Source organism: Kwoniella shivajii, chromosome 3, assembly GCF_035658355.1.
Source record: "Kwoniella shivajii chromosome 3, complete sequence".
NCBI lineage: Eukaryota > Fungi > Basidiomycota > Tremellomycetes > Tremellales > Cryptococcaceae > Kwoniella > Kwoniella shivajii.
In genome coordinates this window covers 556402-578601 of record NC_085910.1, presented here as the reverse complement: position 1 = coordinate 578601, position 22200 = coordinate 556402, and the positions used below count along the sequence as shown (strand labels likewise).

General features: G+C 43.2%; 8 protein-coding genes across 8 annotated transcripts; 4 read left to right on the top strand and 4 right to left on the bottom strand.

Annotated features, from left to right (window-relative positions):
• Positions 1-163: 163 nt before the first annotated feature.
• On the top strand, positions 164-3686 carry IL334_002429 (urease; the record flags this gene model as incomplete). Its single annotated transcript, XM_062934175.1, has 13 exons — positions 164-187; positions 318-612; positions 677-1176; positions 1289-1406; positions 1482-1591; positions 1698-1889; positions 1974-2264; positions 2325-2407; positions 2476-2608; positions 2664-2953; positions 3039-3304; positions 3389-3496; positions 3589-3686. The coding sequence occupies 13 exons, from the start codon at positions 164-166 to the stop codon at positions 3684-3686; spliced, it is 2508 nt and encodes an 835-aa protein (XP_062790226.1).
• A 797-nt stretch (positions 3687-4483) lies between these two features.
• On the top strand, positions 4484-6151 carry IL334_002428 (uncharacterized protein; the record flags this gene model as incomplete). Its single annotated transcript, XM_062934174.1, has 6 exons — positions 4484-4669; positions 4748-4875; positions 4988-5076; positions 5144-5185; positions 5262-5667; positions 5740-6151. 6 exons carry the CDS (start codon positions 4484-4486, stop codon positions 6149-6151), a joined length of 1263 nt encoding a protein of 420 aa, XP_062790225.1.
• Positions 6152-7484: 1333 nt separating this feature from the next.
• On the bottom strand, positions 7485-9235 carry IL334_002427 (uncharacterized protein; the record flags this gene model as incomplete). Its single annotated transcript, XM_062934173.1, has 4 exons — positions 7485-7974; positions 8053-8542; positions 8633-8957; positions 9047-9235. The coding sequence occupies 4 exons, from the start codon at positions 9233-9235 to the stop codon at positions 7485-7487; spliced, it is 1494 nt and encodes a 497-aa protein (XP_062790224.1).
• Positions 9236-9477: 242 nt separating this feature from the next.
• On the bottom strand, positions 9478-10301 carry IL334_002426 (uncharacterized protein; the record flags this gene model as incomplete). Its single annotated transcript, XM_062934172.1, has 3 exons — positions 9478-9735; positions 9840-10026; positions 10087-10301. 3 exons carry the CDS (start codon positions 10299-10301, stop codon positions 9478-9480), a joined length of 660 nt encoding a protein of 219 aa, XP_062790223.1.
• Positions 10302-10564: 263 nt separating this feature from the next.
• Positions 10565-12606, top strand: IL334_002425 (uncharacterized protein; the record flags this gene model as incomplete). Its single annotated transcript, XM_062934171.1, has 6 exons — positions 10565-10663; positions 10731-10886; positions 10957-11045; positions 11113-11173; positions 11240-12078; positions 12210-12606. 6 exons carry the CDS (start codon positions 10565-10567, stop codon positions 12604-12606), a joined length of 1641 nt encoding a protein of 546 aa, XP_062790222.1.
• Positions 12607-12777: 171 nt separating this feature from the next.
• Positions 12778-14756, bottom strand: IL334_002424 (1-pyrroline-5-carboxylate dehydrogenase; the record flags this gene model as incomplete). The annotated part of the gene is made up of 5 exons (XM_062934170.1): positions 12778-13891; positions 13958-14043; positions 14138-14416; positions 14530-14637; positions 14703-14756. The coding sequence occupies 5 exons, from the start codon at positions 14754-14756 to the stop codon at positions 12778-12780; spliced, it is 1641 nt and encodes a 546-aa protein (XP_062790221.1).
• A 518-nt stretch (positions 14757-15274) lies between these two features.
• Positions 15275-18379, bottom strand: IL334_002423 (uncharacterized protein; the record flags this gene model as incomplete). Its single annotated transcript, XM_062934169.1, has 11 exons — positions 15275-15533; positions 15611-15703; positions 15767-15914; positions 15975-16054; positions 16111-16496; positions 16572-16809; positions 16871-17024; positions 17104-17470; positions 17538-17642; positions 17710-18273; positions 18338-18379. The coding sequence occupies 11 exons, from the start codon at positions 18377-18379 to the stop codon at positions 15275-15277; spliced, it is 2436 nt and encodes an 811-aa protein (XP_062790220.1).
• Positions 18380-18734: 355 nt separating this feature from the next.
• Positions 18735-21934, top strand: IL334_002422 (uncharacterized protein; the record flags this gene model as incomplete). The annotated part of the gene is made up of 8 exons (XM_062934168.1): positions 18735-18845; positions 18912-19329; positions 19470-19657; positions 19768-19813; positions 19966-20178; positions 20256-20947; positions 21032-21143; positions 21243-21934. 8 exons carry the CDS (start codon positions 18735-18737, stop codon positions 21932-21934), a joined length of 2472 nt encoding a protein of 823 aa, XP_062790219.1.
• Between the last annotated feature and the right edge of the window lie 266 nt (positions 21935-22200).

The window sequence follows — 22200 nt, the reverse complement described above, 5'->3', positions numbered from 1 at the left end:
AAAATATGCACTCTTGATACTGTCGTTTTATGAACATCTTCTTTTCACACATCGTTCACAAATCCTTCTGACTGCCGTTCTTAACTCGAAGCTATAAGCGTCACTGCTCTCAGAGTCTCGGAGTGATTGAACACTGGTATCCTTATAGACGGATATCGTCAAAATGCATCTCCTACCTAGAGAACAGGTAAGTCCTTATCCCGATCAGCTCTCATCTCATCCTCCATACCCATCTATCAGCTCCAACACATATCTACACGGAAGCTTGCGACTCTATCTTGTTCTGAGCTGACATACGTATCCTGCTCTTGCTATAGGACAAGCTGATCCTTACAACACTCGGGTCACTCGCTCAACGTCGATTAGCAAGAGGATTAATCTTGAATAAGTCCGAAACAATCGCATTGATCGCTTCTCAGTTGCATGAATTCATCAGAGATGGTAAACATTCAGTTGCCGAACTTATGGATCTAGGCAAAAAAATCCTGGGAAGAAGACATGTAATGATCGGAGTATCTGAAGCAATACATGATATTCAAGTGGAAGGTACTTTTGAAGATGGTAGTTTCCTAGTCACAGTACATGATCCCATTTGCTCGGATGATGGTGATTGTGAGTAATTACAAATACGGGTCATAGAAGCCAAGTGAGCTTAGCTGAAGCATTACATCTATAGTGAACAATGCACTTTACGGATCATTCTTACCTATACCCTCGTCCGACTTATTTCCCCTTCCTGAACCATTACCAACCAATAAATATCTTCCTGGGACCGTCCTATGTCTCAAGAAGAAAATACCAATAAACGTCTCCCGTAAACGATTTTATCTGGAAGTATCAAATTTAGGTGACAGACCTATTCAAGTAGGATCCCATTATCCATTCCTCGAAGTCAACCCTTCTTTGGTGTTTGACAGGTTACTCTCGTATGGATGTAGACTAGATATACCTGCTGGTACCGCGGTCAGGTTCGAACCTGGAGAAAGGAAAACTGTAGGAATGGTAGAAGTTGGAGGGAAGAAGTTGTTGTATGGAGGGAGTGGTTTAGGTTCAGGTCCATTTGAAGAATCCGCAAGAGAAGGTCGAGTTAAAGATTTAGTTGAAAAAGGTGGTTTTGGACATAAGAAGCAAGAATCCGTCAAGGAGGCGAAAATTGTTGAAATGGATAGAGAAGTCGTAAGTTCCGTTCACCTTGCAAAGCAAATTTGTCACACCAGGACATGCTTATCTATCTTAACGTCGAAGCCGAGACACTACAAGGCTGATACTATTTTGTCAAACGACCTAGTACGCATCAATGTTCGGTCCTACAACAGGTGACAAAGTACAACTTGCCGATACCGATTTATGGATAGAAATTGAAAAAGATTACACAGTACATGGCGACGAGTGCAAATTTGGTGGTGGTAAGTTATAGGCACTGTCATGTGATGGTTCGAGCAGGTTGTTCACTGATAGTGTGATGTTTGCACGTTGTGCAGGAAAAGTACTGCGTGATGGGCAAGGTCAAGCATCCAATCGTTCCGACGAAGAGGTTTTGGATTTGGTCATTACGAATGCTTTAGTCATTGACTGGACTGGTATCTTCAAGGTGAGCATTATCTATTCTTGATTCCAATTCGTTATCCTAATTGAGCATTGCTCTACACCATCTCCCGAATCTCGATTGAGACTGTACTAAAGCACGAATGTACTAGGCCGATATTGGTGTCAAGAACGGTATGATAACCGGAATCGGAAAAGCTGGAAATCCCGACATAATGGATGATGTTACGGAAGGCATGGTATTTGGATCAAATACTGAGGTCATAGCTGGAGAGAAACTGATCATCACTGCTGGCGCTTTGGACGTTCACGTTCACTACATCTGCGCCCAGCTTGGAACCGAGGTGAGTGCAGTGATTACCATTTCTGCCGGCATGCTTTCATGCTCTGATGCACGAACGAAACCAGCTGATGAATTCAATTCTCAGGCACTAGCTTCGGGTATCACCACGCTCATAGGAGGGGGTACAGGTCCATCAGCCGGTACAAACGCGACAACATGCACACCATCTAAATTTTACATGGAAGCTATGATGCATGCGACCGATTCTGTCCCTCTAAACTTTGGCTTCACAGGAAAAGGTAATGACGCTGGAGTAAGAGGATTGAAAGATATAGTCGAAGCTGGAGCTTGTGGTTTGAAATTACATGAAGATTGGGGATCTACACCCGAAGCTATCGATAGATCATTAGTCATTGGCGATGAATATGATGTTCAGGTAAGTACTTCTGAATTACTCGGCCAAGTACCTCTTGAGCATGCTGACAATTTGCTGCAGGTCAATATTCACACCGATACATTGAACGAGAGTGGTTATGTCGAAAGCACTCTTGCTGCTATCAAGGGAAGGACCATCCATACGTAAGATAGAGATTGCGTCTCTTTGTGTAAAAGCTGGAAGCTGATTTCACTGATGATGATGCAAACAGATATCACACGGAAGGTGCTGGAGGTGGTCATGCGCCTGATATCATTGTTGTCGTCGAACAAGAAAACGTTTTACCTAGTTCGACCAACCCTACTAGACCGTATGCCAAGAATACTCTTGATGAACATCTCGATGTGGGTGATAACCTGTTTGAAGACCGAGGAGTTGATGCTGACCTGTATCGCTTAGATGTTGATGGTGTGCCACCACTTGGATAAATCCATTCCTGAGGATATTGCTTTTGCCGATTCTCGAATCAGAGCAGAAACAGTTGCTGCAGAAGACGTGTTACAAGATAACGGAGCTATATCAATGATATCAAGTGATGCTCAAGCTATGGGTCGAATTGGTGAAGTTATAGCCAGAACATGGAGAACTGCAGCTAAGATGAAAGAAGTCAGAGGACCGTTGGATGGTGATTGTGAGAAGAATGATAATCATAGGGTAAAGAGGTATATTGCTAAATACACCGTCAATCCGTGAGTGCAGATCCCACGCCCTTCATGTCAATTGAGAAGATTCATTCCTGCTCGACATTTATGCTGATATATCTCTGCCGGATAGCGCAATCACTCACGGAATGTCACATCTCATCGGTTCAGTGGAAGTAGGAAGATTAGCCGATTTGGTGATTTGGAAACCTGAAAATTTCGGTGCCAGACCTGAAATAGTGATCAAAGGAGGAGTCATAGCGTGGGCTCAAATGGGAGATGCCAATGCTTCTATACCAACGGTACAACCTGTTTATGGTAGACCAATGTGGGGTTCTCAACCTGAGTCAGCACCTAGAAACTCCATAGTCTGGGTCAGTCAAGCTTCTATCGATAACGGTGAGTCCTCTTATGCCTTCTACTCATCTCTGATCACTGCCCCCGTGGTGTTAATTCGACTGATTGTGTGTTTCGTATAATCAGGTACCATCGAGAAATATGGAATTAAGAAAAGGGCAGAAGCTGTGAAGAATTGTAGGAAGATTGGAAAGAAAGATATGAAATTGAATAACTATAAACCCAAAATGAGTGGTGAGTGAACGTTTCTCCTACATACGTATATCCAGCAAAGCCTTAATCTGTCTCCTGAAGTTTCAATGCTGATGTATCAATTGCGACCGCAGTCGATCCGGAAACATACGAAGTCATGGCAGATGATATACTCTGTGACGCTCCGCCCGCTACTCATTTACCTTTAACGAGGAAACATTTCGTCTACTAGGCAGAAATGTGGATGCGTCCTCTCTCCCTTGGCTAGATCTGTTATATGGCGGTTTCTGGTGAGGGAGGAAATTTCGAGACTAATTGTTGCGTGACTGTTTGATAAGAAGCCTGTGATTCAAGAGCAGCGGTTGTAAATATATGCAGTAGATTTTGAAAATGATATTACAGGACTTTCTCAACGCAAAGCAAAAGCCCACAAGAAGACATGCATCTGATCAGGTCAAGTCAAGGCTTTTAAGCATTGCATGCTGTCATATACAAGTGCTTGCTATCATATAAAATGTCTTTCGCTTCTCTAGGTCATGTCGGTCTCGGTACACGAAGAGCTAATAGATACTTCAGTCGCTCATCATCTTTCCATTTCATTGTCATTTTCTCTCTAACCCATCCTTCTTCCGTAGCAGGAAGGTCGGTATTGCCGTTGTCAGACATATCCAAGAAAGCTCTTTTGACGGCGTTTAGAGCTGCAATATCGAAATACATGCACTCGGGGAAGAAGACCGATTTCAGTACGTACAACGACTAAGGAAGCGAGACTTTGCATCGAAGAAGAAAGGCTGATGAAGGTGATGGGTTGCATGTCATTTGACGTTGTAATAACCACGAGTTTCGTGTGTGTGTGTGTGGGGGTGGGTGTTGATTTGATGGTCGTGAAGCAGTATCGTATGACAGCCCGTGCTTTGAAGGTAGTATCAACAGCACATAAAATCAACCTCAAATACACTCCTCTGACTGTTCACATGATTCACTCACTTTCGATATAGCTCAAGTTCAAGCAGCTTGGGTTCTCTGCCAATGTCATTTGAAAGTTGCGGTGTTCCAAATTGCATCTATCAAATTCTGATCGACGAATCTAGCTGTGCTCCGTGTGGCAATGGTTATTGCTTCTACCATTCCAAACACCCGTCTGATGCATGCTGGATACTTAAAAGGTCGACCAGATGGCCCGGAGCCTCAGTGATTTTCATGAATGAGCCAGAAGTGAGTTTGGTGGTGACTGAGTCCTAGCTATGTGGTAACTAGATCGCGACTAAGAGGACTGATTCTTTTTTTCCCTAGATTTCTCAACTGATTGATCTCATGGATACGGATGTAATCACTAGCGAAGTTGAAACCTTGCGTCCTGGTCATAGAGTGGCCAAAAATTCACATGAAGTCCGCCAAGGATATCATTATGGAGTTTACAGGTTGTTTCAACCTTCATGTCCGAATTGACTTTGAAGATGGAAACACCTGGTTAATGCGTATTCGTCGGAAGGCCGGCCATAGACCGTATCCTGATAGTGTCTTGACGCTCAGTCTGGAAAGTGAAGTTGCAGCCATACAAGCATTGAAAAGAGGAGGAATACGCGTACCGATGACTTTTCTTAAACCAGCAGACAGTAAACGTAAGTCAAGTCACGCATTGCAACTATGTTAGAATAGCAGTATGGTAGACTCACTAGACTCTCGTAGATCATTTCAGACTGCAATACTGCTATCAAAGCTTCATTCAAGGTAAATCCTGGCCGCCATTCAATCCTTTCTTGGCATACACACAACCTCCAATTCCCTGCAGCGATGCCACCCTGAGGCCATATCAGAAGTGTCGCTAAATGGTTCATTTCGTTGGAAAATACCCAGTTTGACAAGATTGGTAGTCCTACTTTCAGCAATGGAGATATCGTCATTGGCCCTCTCATAGAGCGACAACCCCCTCTCATAACTCCTCCATATTTCAACGGTCCATACCGAAATTTACAAGAACGATATTTATCCACTATTGACACACGTCTAAATATGTTACGTGCGAGGATCTTCACTACTGCTCAGGAAGAGCTCGATTCGTACCTCGTTCTACTGGAACTCAAAGAGATCATTTTGGGAAGTGAAGAATTGGAAAAGGACGGAACATTCTTCATTAGGCATGGTGATGATCATTGGGATCACATGAGAGCGACCGAAGACGGTGAGGTCACTGGAGTCATAGATTGGGAATGGTATGTTACCTCTTTGCAGTTTTCGATGCTGGAGAGGGACTTTGCTGACCGTATCGTTACTGTACCGTGTAGGGCATATACAACCAGTAAAGAAGAAGCATTCAGTGCTCCAGGAAGTCTATTACCTCATAATCTCATGGATTCTGATAACGATAAAGACCTTTCTTTCCATGAAGAAGCCTTGGTTGCGGCATACGAATCACTTGGTCGAGCAGATTTAGGACGATGTGTAAGGAACGGAAGGAAATATTCTCGATTGATCGCCACTTTCAAGGCTACTTGGGCCAGTGTTGAAGATCTTAGATGTCTTCGACGAGGATTTCTGGGTCGTCTGGGCGGTGAGTATGAGCATGAGGAAACAAGAGAACATTGGACAGAAAGAATGAAGATCAAACATAAAGATGATGAAGGATTGAGGTATTTCTTGGAAAACCCTTTACCTGAACCAATACTTCCTTCCGACGACGATAGCGAAGCTAAGTAATGGGTATCATCTTCTGTGCAAAGTACCGTTTCTCAGTTGAGGGGGTTCGTATGCATAAGTCATGTCTGCACACCACATACAACGAAAGAGGGCGGACAAGCTTTCATGGCGATCAAACTATCGCGATCAACGGATCTATTCCTGCCACTTAGAGCCTTTAACACTTCATCATGTACAAATTTACCAAGCCGTACTGTATCTTCTTTTGTCTGTACTGCCCTTTACAGTTGGGCAGCACATATGCATAAGCCTCGTCTGATACGTTCACATGAATCAAAAGAGAGCAAACAAAGCTTCAAAGGCATTGGAGTATCGCTATTACGGATCGTTCCTGTCACGCACAGTCGCTAATCCTTCATCATCCGCGAACTTTCCCAAGCCGTACTGTATCCAATCTTCGATCGCCTCGAACCTTTGAGCCGCATACCCACTGTGTCGAGGGAAGTATCGATCACACTGATAACGCAGACGCTTCATCCGATTCTGGATCGGGATCTACCGGCGGCAGCACTGTCAGCTCGTTGTCTGCGGTATCCGATGCCACCAAGATCAAAGATGACAATGAAGACGGCGGCGAAGCATGGAGCAGCGGAAGTGAGGAGGAAAGTGAGGAGGAAGTGGAACAGAGAGAGGTCCCTTACGAACATTGAATACAGCTCGCAGAAATACAGAATAATTACCTGTCAATTCTGTGTCGCTTCATTTGAGCGGTACACTAACAAAAGACGTTGTTCAACTATAGTAGGCCCGAAGTTCTCGGGCAGCCGGGAGGTTATTAGTGAGTTCTGCGAAACAACATCTCATCGTCACAAGTATCAATGGGTTGTGCAGCATGTGGCTCGAGGGCGTTAATTCTTGTACGAGACCAGATTGTCGTATAATTGTTAACGTTGATGTGATAGGAGATGAGATAGGTCTTGAAGGTGAGATCTGTGGCAACATTCCCATTAAATATCTGCAAGACCCAGTAGTTTGTCAATTACGTGAGTATCAGTCCACTCGCTAAGTCACAAATAAGCTGAGATATCACCCTCCTCAGATCAAGATATGATTGATTATGGGATCGAAGCAAGGCCTTGCAGCTGAGCCCCTTGATGAGAGATAGGTTAAATCTCATTTGCTCTCTCACTACTGGTTAGACGATGGATGAATGGTGCAGAAGCGGTCATGAGACGGGTGTCTGTATTTAACTTGTATAATTACAGTAATCAAACGATGTTGAAATTCCATAAGGGACAGGTCCAATCAGCTGCACAGCATAAGAGCAATAGAGATCCGCTGCATGAGCAGTCATTTTGATCACTTCTTCCTCCGTCTCAGGGATTTCAAAGGTTCACACCTTCGAATTTTTAGACGTGGACATGATAGGAGTATTCGATGCTGGTCCGTTTCTTTGCTTGCTCCGTTTGGACGCTTTGGTGATGATCGGTTGTGGCATTTTTATTTCTGGAGGGTACTTTGACCAAGCCCTTGACAACAGTTGCTGAAGGGCACCATTCCCTTCGAATCTATACAGCATACTTCTCTTCCATTCTTCGATCGACTGCGGCTGGTCTTTGGCATCATCTGGCATCCCCAAAAAGGCTCTACGAGCGGCATTGAGGTGCTCTAATTCTGAACAGCCTCTGAATACGATGAGATGAAGCCGATGGTATTTACGACCACCTCGTACTAGGTCGGCAAGATCAGGTCTCCCCAATTGTTCGTAAGAATGAACAAGGAGCTGTTCTTTTGTACCGAGATGGATGGAGTTAATGTTGGAATGTTCGTATCTGAAGAATTCAGGAGCTGCGAATGCTTCTTCTTTGCAAGTAAGAGATGACCTGCAGATTCTATCAGCTGTTATCCTTCATTACCTGTAGTACCTATTATGGGGTGCCAAGGTATCGGGGGGGACTCACCATTCCCAATCTATCAAACCGTATAACTCTCCAGTGATTCTGTTGATCCGAAAATTTCCACCATGCAAATCATAATGTCTAACATACCATGAACCTCGAGCGAGTTCTGCACAGCTCACGACCAGGTCTCGCATTTCCAAGAGAATCAAATAACGGAGTAATTCTTCTGAAGGACTGAACTCTCTCTTATCCAGGACTGACTTGAGTCGACAATTGATAGAGGCGATCCAACGTTCCTGGGCTGTTTGAAAGGGACCAAGAAGGTAAGGATGTTTGTCAAGGAGTGCCCTATCCCTTTCGATATGAGGGCCAACCTGCACCGAACCCTTTCCATCTGACCACAAACTCCCAACTTGATCGAAAGATACCTTTTCAAGGGAAATCATCCACTCAGCGTATTGAAGCATGTAGGCTATAGCGGAATCTTTGAAGCCAGTGATATGGGTAGGGGAGATGAAGACGTATCTGGTAGAGTCTCTCTCCATGAAATCTTGATAAAAATAGAGTAATTCAGATGACACCAAGAATGGGATGATTCAGTAATGTCTCTTGAATTGGCTAAATACATTCTAGTACTCACATTCACTGTTTGAGGGTCGATCGTAAGCTTTAGGTACTCTAACTCCACCCTGTTCTAACGCCTTGATAGTAGCAATTTCACTTTCATGACACAATGCTATCGCAGACTCAGGTTGCAGCCTAGTATGTTTCCTTCTAATCCTCATTACCCATTTCTTTCCATCATCAAACTTGATCATCAGGTGAAAGTTGTATGATCCTGATAATCTGTCGAAATCGGAAGCCTTTGTAGGGTTGTCGATATGTATACATTTATGTCCAGGTCGTAATAATTCGACTTCTAGTATGATGAGATCGAAGTTCAGTATTTGGAGAATTTCACGTACCTATTGAATAAGCATGTCCTCTAGTCAGCGACGAATTCGCCTTTCATTTGATGATGGAGAACGAAGTTGTAAGTTGGAATGAAACTTACTTCCACTTCCACATCGCACTTATACGGATAGATTCTGTGCGATGGTGGATCAGTATAACATACATGTTTGGTTGTATCTTCGATATGATTATAGCAGCATACTCCTCCACAGACTATACACGGTTGTGGTCCGAGCAAAGCGTAGTCTTTACAGCTTTCAATGACACATCTAGCAAAGTCTGCTGGCATACTGCTTGAAAGGTATGTAAGTATGTCTTGAATGTCTTGAATGCAGGTCGATGCGAATGGTGATTAAAGGTGAAAAGAGACAAAACATCAAACGAAAGTAAGACAGGATGATTATCACCAAAATGAATCAACTAGGATGAAAGTTTTCAAATTGGCAGATGATGAGTGATCAGTGCATAGAATACAAAAATAGACATACAAAATACCATCCTTTGAACCAAGTGTGAAAAGCAAAGCAAGTATCATCGACTATTCTTTCTTCTCATCGCTCTCAATATATATATCTTTCCTTGAATCTTAATACCATCCCACACTTCTCTCCACCATTCTTTGACCCATCGAATTTGTCTATCCTGATTTGCGATTTGCCAATCTGCATAAAATTGAGTTAATGCATCTTCTCGTCTACGATCGTCTTCTTCGGTTGGAGGGTCTGATGCAGGTGGTAAAGATGATAATCGATTCGCCTTTTGAGCTTCAAATGATAGGTTCGTTGTCGCCTGATATCAAAAAATCGGATCATCAGTTTCTAGCTTTACCTTCTCCTCGTCGATTGAGTAAAACAGACCGGGGTGGGTGAGCGAGGGAGTCAGGTGTAACTCACCCAGAATCGATGATTCATCAGATCAACTCTTTCTCTCCTCAGCCTCCATTCCAATTCCATATTCTCCAGCCTTGCATCCCTAGATCCTGTAGGGAATTCAGAAGCGGAATAAGGTGAATTCGTAGATGGGTTAATGGATGGTTTTGAAGCGTAAATGATCGGTCGAATATTAGATACCGGATCGGGACTATCATAAAGGTCAATGACGGAGTTTATGATGTTAGAAATGGCGAGGCAGATCACTTACGGTGCAACTAAGTCTACGCCAGAAGTTGGGATTTCATTGTTTGACCTTCTCCGCCGAGGCGTTGAGCTTGAGCTTGAGCTTGAATTGGAGCTGGAATTCGAGGTTGAAGCGATAGTGGATGACGAAGCTGTCGAGGTTGCAGTCGATGCCGAAGCGACCTGAATTGTCCAATAGGACAGCACAGGAGCCCGTAGACGTACGTGATTGCCGAGCATATCAATGGACTATGCCTGGTTGGAGTGGTTGATTAGTGTAACAAACACTCAATAATGCGAAAAATCAAAGGATAAAACGTCTTCGACTTCAACCGAGCGCTCGGACCCATTCATTGTCCACAGTCACGTGACTTCACACTCCCTCTCCGAGAAAGTTGAATTTCCCGAAGTCAGCTACCTTTCAAAAAGTTGAAAGTCCAAGAAAGATACTCTTTCATCATACATACTGTTGGCAGATTCTGGAACAGTTCACTTCAGCCAATATGTCGAGTCCTCCACCAGCTATCGACCCAACGGTACAAGGAAAGAAAAGAAAGAGGACTGGAAAAGAGAGGGAAGAGAGGAAACGTCTCGCTATTCAAGTCAGTCAATCTGCGAACTAGATTGACTTGTATCAAAAGCAAGCTGATGTGCGAACATTCAAATTAGGCTCAATTGGAAGCTAAGCAGACTGCAGACGCTATTGTGGATCCTGTCGTAGCTGAAGCCATACCGGATGATGTTCAAGCTGAGGTGACACCTGTGGCGATATTTGAAGACGCAAAGAAAGAGGAGGTTGATATCGAAAAAACTGTTAACAGGATTGTAAGTCCTCTTCAGCTGACTGCACATCCTTCTTCCATGTGAGCGAAGCTCAAATGTAATGTCTACATAGCCTCAAGCCCTCAAATCGCTCCATCCAGTATTCAAACAAGCGAAATCGTTCGAAACTAGACGATTGATAAAGAAAATCAAATTTTTAAGGTGAGCATAACATCATCTCCTCTCTCTTTCTCTCAAACCAGCTTACTGATCTGCTATTCATATACAGGACCAAACCTGATGCGAAAGTCGAGCTCACAGATCTCGAGAGTCAACTGACCATACTTCATGTATGCAATCTCACATAATCTACGGAATAAGTCACAAGCTAACATAATAATCTTCATTGTTTCTAGGATATTCAACTTCATTCTCTTATTCAATCACATCTTCTTGTCAAACTTCGAAAACATCCTTTATTCAAGCAGTCTGCTCTTCCTACGTCAATCACTGATCTTTTGAATCTCAATTCAGCTCCTGTATCCACCAGCTCGACTTCTGCTACTCCAGCATTGGTAGAAAAAGTGGAAAATCGATTATGTAGCGCTAAAAATGTTGCTGAAGCTGTAAAGTCGACTCTAAGCTGGATAGTAAGAGAAGATGGCGCGAAGCTTATACCCCATTCAAAGAAGGACCTGTCCAAATTACCTGTCCGAAATGTAGGGAAGATTGGAAAGAATGCTCATGTGGAGGACGATGTTGAATCGGATGAAGAACAAGTAAGAGATCGAAGAGAGATGATTATCGAATCTGATATCGACTTATCTGATGGTGATGATGATGAAGGAGGAGGAGGAATTGCTACACAAGACTATGCTGCTGATGAAGCGGGCTGGGAGTCTGGATCAATCGGAGGAGCTAATTCCGATTCTGAAGAAGAAGATGAGGATGAAGAAGGCAGTGATGAAGATGAAGATTCTATCCCTCTTCCATCAAACAAGAAATCCAAGCTTGATTCAACGACAACAACAACAAAAACACAAACGAAAGAAAAACCTACTAAGCCTAGTAAAGTTGAAAAGATACCTTCTAAAGGAGATATAACATCATCAATGTTCCTTCCTTCTTTATCAACTGGATTCACAAGAGGTGATGAAGGTGATAGTGATCCCGATGAGGATTATGACGTTGATGGAGTTATTGGTAAACAAGGTGTTGTAAGGAAAAATAGACGAGGTCAACGAGCTAGACAAGCGTGAGTACTATTTTCAATTTCCCTCATCTGTCAGATCTCGCACCTGAAAGAGAGATGGTGTCATGAGACGATGAAGGACACGATGAACGAGACAGAAGTCGCTAATTCCACCTTATTTTGCGTTCATTTAGGATTTGGGAGAAGAAATTCGGTAAAGGCGCCAAACACGTAGTCAAAGCTCGTGAAGATGAAGACTCATATCAAGCTTCTAAAGCGAAACGCGAAGCTGAGAAAAGAGGTAAACCCATTGGAATGCATGGTAGAGATGGTGGTTGGGGTCCAAGAACTGGTTCAACAGCAACGACAACGACAACGGCAACGGCAACGGCAAATCCAAAAAGTGCACCACCACAATCAGCAGCCAGGGTCAATCCGCCTTCTCGATATACTGCACCATCTTCTGCTGCACCACCTAAGGAGGAACAGAAGAATCTTCATCCATCTTGGGAAGCTGCTAGACTTCGTAAACAAAAAATGGAAGCTATACCTGCTAACGCACCAAAGGCAAGTAAGATTGTTTTCGATTAGTGTTTCTTAATCTTAATCTTGAACGATGCTATATGATAATGCTATATGTATGCATGTAACTCTATGGATTATATTAAACAACAAAATGCTTCCAAAACTAGACTAAACTATTGTGCGAAGTGCGAACTGCCCGAATCCCAAATCATACCTGTATAAGACGCCTTTGGTCGCTTATACCAAGTTGGAAGGGTAAATGTGATCGGTGGGGTTGATAAAGTTTTCTTTGATAGATCTCATTGAAACGAATCGTGAGAAGATAGCAATTGAACCTGATTTATCGTTTGTTCCTGATGCTCTTGCACCACCGAAAGGTTGTTGACCGACTACGGCACCGGTACATTTATCGTTGATGTAGAAGTTACCAGCTGCATTTCTTAATTTATGAGCGGCAGAAGCCAAGGCAGCTCTGTCTTGAGCGAAGATTGATCCGGTCAAAGCGTATTCGGTGGTGTTTTCAATAAGAGTAGGCATGTTGTCGTATTCTGAATCTTCATATACGTAAACGGTTAAAACAGGACCAAAGATTTCGGTTGTCATAGATAATGCTTTAGGATCTTTAGTGACGATGACAGTTGGTTTAATGAAGAAACCTTTTGAATCATCCCATGAGCCACCTGCAATGATCTCACCACCATCTTTCTTTGATTGTTCAATGATACCTGAGATTTTATCGAAAGCGGGTCTACCAATGACGGGTCCAGTGAAATGGTTCCACTCGGTGCAAGGACCAATTGAAAGTTTGTTGGTCTCTGAAGCAAGGAGATCCTTGAAACCGTTGTTCCAAAGAGAGGCAGGTACGTAACATCTTGAAAGAGCTGAACATTTTTGACCAGAGTATTCGAATGCTGCTCGGATAGCTTGGTGCACACCAGATTTGACATCGGCAGATGGATGGTAGAGGTGGAAGTTCTTTCCTCCGGTTTCACCAACGATTCGGGGGTATCCTCGGTAGATGTCGAGGTTGGCAGCAATGTCCTTCCAGAGTTTTCGGAAGATTTGGGTAGATCCAGTGAAGTGAAGACCGGCGAATGCCTTGTGGTCAATACATTGTTTGACGACCTCGGGGGGGTTTCCGGGTACGAATTGGATTACAGATGGGGGTAAACCAGCTTCGAGGAAGATCTTGTGGACAATGTAGTTGGAGTAGGTAGCCATGGGGGAAGGTTTCCAGACAACGACGTTTCCGACGATAGCGGGAGCACCGACGAGGTTACCACCAATAGCAGTGAAGTTGAAGGGGGTGACGGCGAGAACGAAACCTTCAAGAGGTCGGAACTCGACTCGGCTATAGAAGAGCAAAGGGTCAGATACAGTACTGCGTTTCAAGTAGGAGAAATTAAACAGAACTCACTTCCAAACACCTTGGGAGTTTCTGGGGGGTTGTTGGGTGTAAAGTTCTTCTACGTATTTGACGGAGAATCTCAAGAAGTCACAGAGCTAACAAGGGAGGTAGGGAATTAGCTTGAGTTCCTCTTTCATTCACCTGACGACGACACATTGTATATACAGAAATTGAGAAAATGAGACTTACCTCAGCAGCGGCGTCAATCTCAGCTTGCCAAGCGTTTTTACCTTGACCGAGCATGGTAGCAGCCATAAGCTCATATCTGTATTTACCAGCGATTAAATCAGCTGCTTTGAGGAAGATAGCAGCCTTGTCTGCCCATGGGAGTTCTTCCCATGCTTGTCTAGCGGCGAGAGATCCTTCAATAGCTTGGTTGACTACTTCGCTTGAAGCGGCGTGGTAGGTACATAAAGGATTGGCGTGATCGTGAGGCATAGGTTGGGATTGAATATCACCGGTTTTGATCTGAACACGGCGTATTCGTCAGTTTTCCGACCTTCTCCATTTAAGGGTCCAGGTCGAGGGATGAAGTGCATTGAGAGGTGAGAAGGACAGCAGTGAATATCTCGAAAACTCACTTCTTTACCGTTGACAACACATGGTACTTCGTAAGGAGCTGATTTAAGCATTTGCTCAACAGCAGCTTGAAGTCCTTTTCTCTCCTCACTATCAACAGGGTAGTTTCTCTATTCAATCCACCAATATCAGCTTTGTATTTTACTTGTGCTGGCATGACGAGCTTTTGACTTACCATAGGTTCATTGTCAATGACAGGGACTTTGAAAGCGGCGAGTTGAGAAGTCATTTTGAGATAGTCTGTTAAGTGTGTGTGGTACTTTCGAGTAAGCTTTTTGAACCAGAAGTACTGTTAACGAAGAAAAATCCAAGGATGGAAAGAAAGAAAGAAAGAAAGAACAGGAAAGAATAAAGGAATGAAATTTGTTATTGAAATATCATAGTTACTCATTCATACATTCAATCATTCATTTGCCATGTCTTTCTTGATTTTTACGCACTTTTTACCGAAACGGTCAAATCCGAGCAATCTTACAATGTCAATCTTAGCAGCGAGACCTCGGCATTGCCGTATATAACATTTCACCACCCTGAGTATCATATTAAGAACTCGGACTCGCTCATTTGCATTTTTGACCTGCAACGGCATTGCCGCCGTCTTTGGTGGAGAGCGCCAAATGAAACTTTCTCAAACGCGGCAAAGCCAAGCGATCGGTTGGACCCGACCAAATGCAACGTAACGGTACACGTGAGAAAGGATTTAAGCTTATGCATTTTACCGGTGTAACAAAACACCAGTGTATGAGATCAAATCCCAGATTCAACACTTATGGCTACATCTGACCAGATCTTCATGATCCAACTTGTCTTGATAGGTCCGTAGGAAGAAGGGACCAAGATGTATATCCCTGAATCCAGCTTCACACGACCAGTGGAGACTCCACTGAGAGCGTCAGAGTATGGTCCAGTGGTAGACACTTGTTCACCTAATTTGACACCTGTGCCACGCCGGAAGATGGTCATGTTTATGGGAACAGGTGAAGGCCTTGGAAGACATAGCCGAGATCTGGTGATTTCGTCATACGTTAATGAATACCAAAGAGAGTTTGTTTTTCTCTTGTTCTTGGTCAGATGGACACTTACGATATTACGCCTGGTTTAGGAAGGATCACTTCGATCCTTGGGTTTCGGTAATATCCCCCTGAACTGGGTCGTCCACCGGCTGTCTCCTCAGACCTATACAATATGATACGTTAACATGAGCCAAAACTTTACACGCGGAGGCCTGATCTGACTTACCAGGAACCGTTGATGACCCTGCTATACATACCTGCCCCTTCACCAGGTATAGGATTGATCTGAACTGGAGCAGTAGATTCGAGTGATAATGTATATGAACCAGTCATATTCGGCTCAAATGCAGATACAATCAAAGTATATCTACCGGCTACTCGAATCATATGAGCTCGTTTGGTTCCTGCTTCGATCGGGGATGTGAATTGCTTACGATTGAGGTCAGATATATCACAATATGCCAGGCCATATGAATAGGCGCCTGTATCAGCAACAATCATATCTTCCGTTACGCTTATACGAGCGAGGAGTCAGAATTTACTCTCATATTCAAAATCGTCGACACTTACTCGAATACCAGTTCTCCTTTACCCCAAAGCAGCTTGACATTCCATGCACATTCTTTTCCTCCCTGTATCGCGATTCTACCATCTATCTTACCGCCTTTGATCGGAGGTAGAATCGTCACCTGGTATTGTGGGTTGATATTATATGTTGGATGACCAGGATGTCCACCGGCGTTTCGATTATTCAGAGACGAGGATACTGCTTGAGAAAAAGGAAGCGTCCGACTCATCCTTTCGAGCGATAAAACAGAACCTTGACTTGCGAATACATTTATCGTGAATCCAGTTTGAAAGTTGCCTCTGTCCCTTGCAGGTATCACTAGCAAAGATGATGCGGACTGTCGCAAACGATACCGCACGAGTACATGCGTGTCATTGGCATAGGGACTCTGAGGACGTTTGAAGATTAGCTCAATGAATCGTACGAACGGGTGATTAAACTGTAAGCATTGGACGAGACATACCATTTGATCGGCCATTTCTGGACTGACTGATCTGCCTAGTTTACTTCCAGCACCATACTCTTCAAACACGTGCAATGCTATATCATCAAGCGGTCGATCTTTGCTTGTGATATGTTGAGACAGTAATATCCATATCTCGTGGACATTACTTGATGGAGAAGACACTTTCAGGCGATATTGAGGGTTTCTTAAAGGTGTAGAACCGGTAGTCGATGTGCTGACAGGTTTTGGCCAGGACCTGCGCGAGATCATGGAGAGGTCAATATCGCATATTATATTTCAGGTAGATTCAGGCTTACCAATGGCGAGCAGCTGAGATTGGCATCATTTCAGGCTTCCAATTCAGATGTAAAGCTTCAAATTCAGAGCATAGTCCATCCCAAGACATAGTAAACGTCGTAGCTCCAGGATCGAAGACTTCCACGTATCGTTCATCATCTTCTTCACGTATTGCTACATCGACCATGAATAGTCAGGATTCATCTGTCGCCGCTTACCCCAATTCAGATTTTGATCAGAAAGGAATGCTCACATGTGACACCATACGCATGCAGTCTTACTAGCCCTGCAGAGGTGTGTTCCCCAGTACCAAGACTTATCATAACTTGCCCCTTTTTCCAGCTTTGATATATCCTCTTCCATTCTTTCTCCCTTTGAAATCCTTCTTTGAGACTCAGGCGTTCAGGTATCCAGCCTGTATACGCATATATATCAGGTGCCGGATTACTTCCTTTCAATGAATATCCGCCGAATACCTTGAAATATCCCTTCAGAGCTAATGGTACCCATGGTGCTCCGATAAGTGACAAAGAGGACGAAGCACTTGACTTTGCAGGATGACATGTGGTATATAAAGGCTTATCGTCAGATGAGTGGGGCAATAAAGCGTCGAAAACGACCTATGACTCATATTTATCAGCATCTTGCTCTACCTCAATTGACAGAGTCGTGAATAGGTATACATACACTTCGCCAAGCACCATTCAATAGAAGCTTCAGAACGTGTTTGCCGTTTTCAGACCTTTTGGGTTGTCGCTCCTCATCTTTGGGATACAAATTGCTTTTACCGAACTGTCTCTCATAAAGAGCAGTAAGCTTTTCTTTCTGTCTGAAGAAAGCAGGATAGATAAAGACTTACATCGGTTCCGAACTGTCTATCGTGCTCCAATGCTACTCCCATAGCAGCTACGACTGAGCAATCGGCTACCGGACCCTGGCGCACCGTCCACTCATTTTCATCTAATCCTTTCCAGTCTTCTTGGGGTACCTCTTTCCATATTGGATCACATAACAATTGCTCTTCAGCTAATTCAGGTTGTCTTGAATCTGTATATTGTTCACCTTCAAAATCGTGTCTGTTAGGCTGAACCCACAATGGGATGTCTACACCATTTGCTCTTGATCCTCTTCTTAAGACAGCTGCTTCTTCACCTGTATCTCCGATTTCCACTTTGCCTACATGACCACCTAATGATTCTATGCGAGATTTCACTTTCTCCGCACGCTCAAGTACCAGCCTCCACTTCTTTTTGACTGCAACTACCTCATTCGAAGGGACCAACGAAGAAGAGATGAGATGAGAGTATGTCTCTGCAGCTGATATATACGCTGGGAATGCTTTCTGAAGAGTCGGTAAAGGGGATATCAGAGGGGATAGAGACGAAAGAGATGATTCGATTTGTATAGCTCTACTAGCTAATTCCTGTTATTTTGCACGTTGTGAGCTGTCAGCTGTCAGACAGTTAGGTTATTCCGGGATAGCTTACGGTGGCTTGCTTCAGACCTTGTTCATATGTACTGAATGACATTGAGGGTCCAGTTCATTGGTCTGGAGTAGTGTACAGTACAACAATATAGAAGAACGAGTCAATGCTGTGATACGACATGTCGCCAAGAATAGCTCTACTGTCAATGTCATCGTTGTCAACATTCACTCTTTTATGCGGGGTAGATGACCGTATCACGTGGGAAGTCAAGCAATCAAACGCGGGGTAACTTGGACTACTCTTCTTTCAATGAGTATTATTTGACAAATTGTAGGATGTTATCATCATCAGACACTTGATGTTCACCATCAAATACTACAAAGTGAGACAGTGACGATCAGACTATTACCCCGGACATCGGCGATAGTAGGACTAATCGGTGATGATACGGTCGGATATGTTGACTCGAATCTTTCGGCGAGGTCTGAGCGTCCATCCTCACCAACGACTGGGGTCAATCATCGCTCGAAAAGGTATACATGACCTCGTCACAGCCAAACGATTATGGGTAATTGATATCATCTCTCTTATCAGGTTTTATACAGATCGCAGGAACTGAATTTGGGTGTTATAGGGCAATCGAATGGTTATATCTGAAGAAGTACATCACGCATTATCGACATCTCAACCTGTAATAGCATTGGAAAGTGCAATTATAACACACGGTATGCCTCATCCAACTAATCTCAATACGGCAAGTTCATTGGAAACTATCATACGATCAAAAGGAGTTGCCCCAGCTACTATAGCGTTGATCAACGGAAAAATACATGTTGGATTGACAGAATCTGATTTGATTCAATTATCAGATCCTGATTCAATGATATCAAAAGGTGCTGTAAAAATTTCAAGAAGAGATTTAGGTCCATCAATCGCAATGAAGAAAACTGGTGGTACAACAGTAGCTGGGACGATGTATATAGCAGAAAGTTTAGGTATCAAAGTTTTCGTCACAGGTGGTATTGGTGGTGTACACCGAGGAGCTGAAAATAGTATGTCCCATCTCTAAATCTACCATTTTTTCAAGGCGGCACGAGCTAGAGGAAACCAAAGTAGAAGTCTTTTGAATCGTCTGTTTCCGACAACAATTGAGAGAAAGAACAAAACTGATGCGGGAAGTATCGTAAATTAGGTATGGATATATCAGCGGATTTATTGGAACTTGGTCGAACACCAATGGCGGTTTTTTGTGCGGGTGCAAAATCTATTTTGGATATACCTAGAACATTAGAAGTTTTGGAAACTCAAGGTGTCTGCGTAGCTTCTTATGGAGATAATCAAGATTTTCCTGCTTTCTATACCCCTTCTTCTGGCTGTCAAGTGAGTCCATATTTCACATGATCTATAGAAAAAAACGATGCAAGTCAATGTATTCATGGACGGGATTGTGTCATCCTCGTGAGCTGACGTGAGATTTTCATTTTTAACAGAGTCCTTGGAGGGTGGGTGATGCAGATGCTGCTGCCAGGTTGATATGTGAGTATTACATGATTCGAAATGATACTGTGCTCTGGACCAAGCATGAGACCTCATCCATACATTCTCATCTGGGTCCTTTGACGATTTACTACATTCCCAGGTTGTCTATCATTCTATACATTGACGAACACTAAATCAATCTTACATAGATACCCAGCTCACCCTTCCATCGAAACTTGCCACTCTCATCGGTGTGCCCATCCCTTCCGAATATGCAGATGCCGGATTAGAGGTCCAAAGGTCGGTTGAGCAAGCTGTGCGTGAGAGTGTCGAGAAAGGTATCGACAAGGCAGGGAAAGAAGTGACACCTTGGTTATTGAAGAGAGTAGGGGAGTTGACTGGTGGTAAAGCTTTGGGACTGAGTGAGTGGCAAGCACTAAAATGACCAGATTATCGGGAGGACAATGGATATGCAGCTGACACTGTAACACAACGTCAGACGTCAATCTTATCGAAAACAATGCTCGTATCGGAGCAGATGTAGCTGTGAAACTCGCTGAATTGTATCGATTAGAATCGGAATTTGGGATAGGCCGTGAAAAACGAAATGGAAGGGGAAATGCATTCAATTACATTTACTCTCCTCCCAGCTCGTCAGCCAAAAGACTATCCCAAAATAATCCTATTTCATCGAGCACGACTGCAGTCCCTACCAGTTCCCCCAAATCGACGATTAGATCCACTCCTTCAGGTGGGACATTACCTCCTCCACAAGTCATGGTATTTGGATCAGCAGCTATAGATCTGACTTCAACTTCACCTTCGAGATTAGAACCTAGAACCACGACACCTGGAACAATATTCGTTTCTCCAGGAGGTGTAGGTCGGAATATTGCTGAAGCAGCTCAAAATATCTTACCTGAGAATTCAGTTCAACTCGTATCTCTCTTCGGTTCCACCGCCCCAAACGCTCACAATCATTCGGATGGTGAGGAGATAAACTTGGACAAACCAGACGCTTTTGGGAAATTGTTAATGCTCGAACTCGCATCTGCAGGATTAAGAATCGATGGATTGATTGGTCAGATTGGCAAAGCAACAGCGGCATGTAGTTTAACTTTGGAAAAGAATGGTGATCTAGTGGCCGGAGTAGCGGATATGTGTATCGTAGAAACCATGTCTCCTGATGTGGTGAGTGAATTATATTGGTCATATGATACCGTATGACTGTGAAGGGACTATCAAGTAGAAATGCTTATCATTTTGATGATACAGGTCGAACAATCCATCAAGAGACAAAAACCTGAAATGGTAGTGTTCGATTGTAATATTACTAGTAAAGTAATCGATGCGATATTGAAGACATGTGGAGAATTGAATATTCCGAGTGAGTCTACCTTCCATTCGCCATTGCAGGAACCTGTCTGGTGAGGATTTCACTTTTACTGATGATCATTCCTCAATTTCCGAAATAATGCTTAAATAGCATTCTGTGATCCAACTTCATTACCTAAAATACCACGATTAACAACATCCCTTCTTTCTCTTCTTCCTTCGTCACCTTCTGACCCCAGACCGCTCACTCATCTCTCACCAAACGTACTTGAATTGGACAACTTGTATTCCCTATTGACATCATCTCATTCTGACGAAGTAGAAGAGAAATCGTGGGAATATATCAATTCATTGAATTTGACATCTAATTGGAGGAACGCAGTAGAAAGATTTACCAATCAGATCACTCCTCAAACTAATTATAAAGATAAAGAATGGATTTCAAATCAAGGTATAATAACCAAAATGATTGGTTGTTTACCTTTCATTTCATCATTTTGGTTGAAAGCTTCAAATCGTGGTTTACTCCACCTTCATCTTACTTCAACTCCTCCCTCTCCCGTATCGTCTTCTTCGACTGAGATAGAAGCCAGAGGAAGGGATTCGATTTCTTATAAACTCGATGATGGAGGTGTACACAAAGGCAAATGGATAGTTTTGACCCATTATCCTTCGCCGGATATCAATCAAGATGAAATTGTGAGTACGACAGGAGCGGGAGATACTTTAGTTGGAGGTATAATAGCCGGATTGATAAATGCTCAACAAGATGAACAAGCATATGTGGAAAAAGCTTTACAACGAGTGAAGAGAAGTCTGATGAGTAGAAGAGCAGTTGGGTAAATCTGCAATAAACCCGTAAATTGGGAATTAACGAATAAAGGGAAGAAGAGAGCTTGATCTATATCATCATAATCATATCTTATCGTTTCAACTCCGTTGTAGAAATATAGATTTTCTTATTACCATACATACACACACACATATATACTTGTTTGTAAAATCAGTGAATAATCAGTTTGAACCTCAACTTTAATATCATAATTTCAGTTTTGACCAAAGATGTATATTAGTAAGTCAAAATGATCACCGTCTGTAGGTCTTGCGTA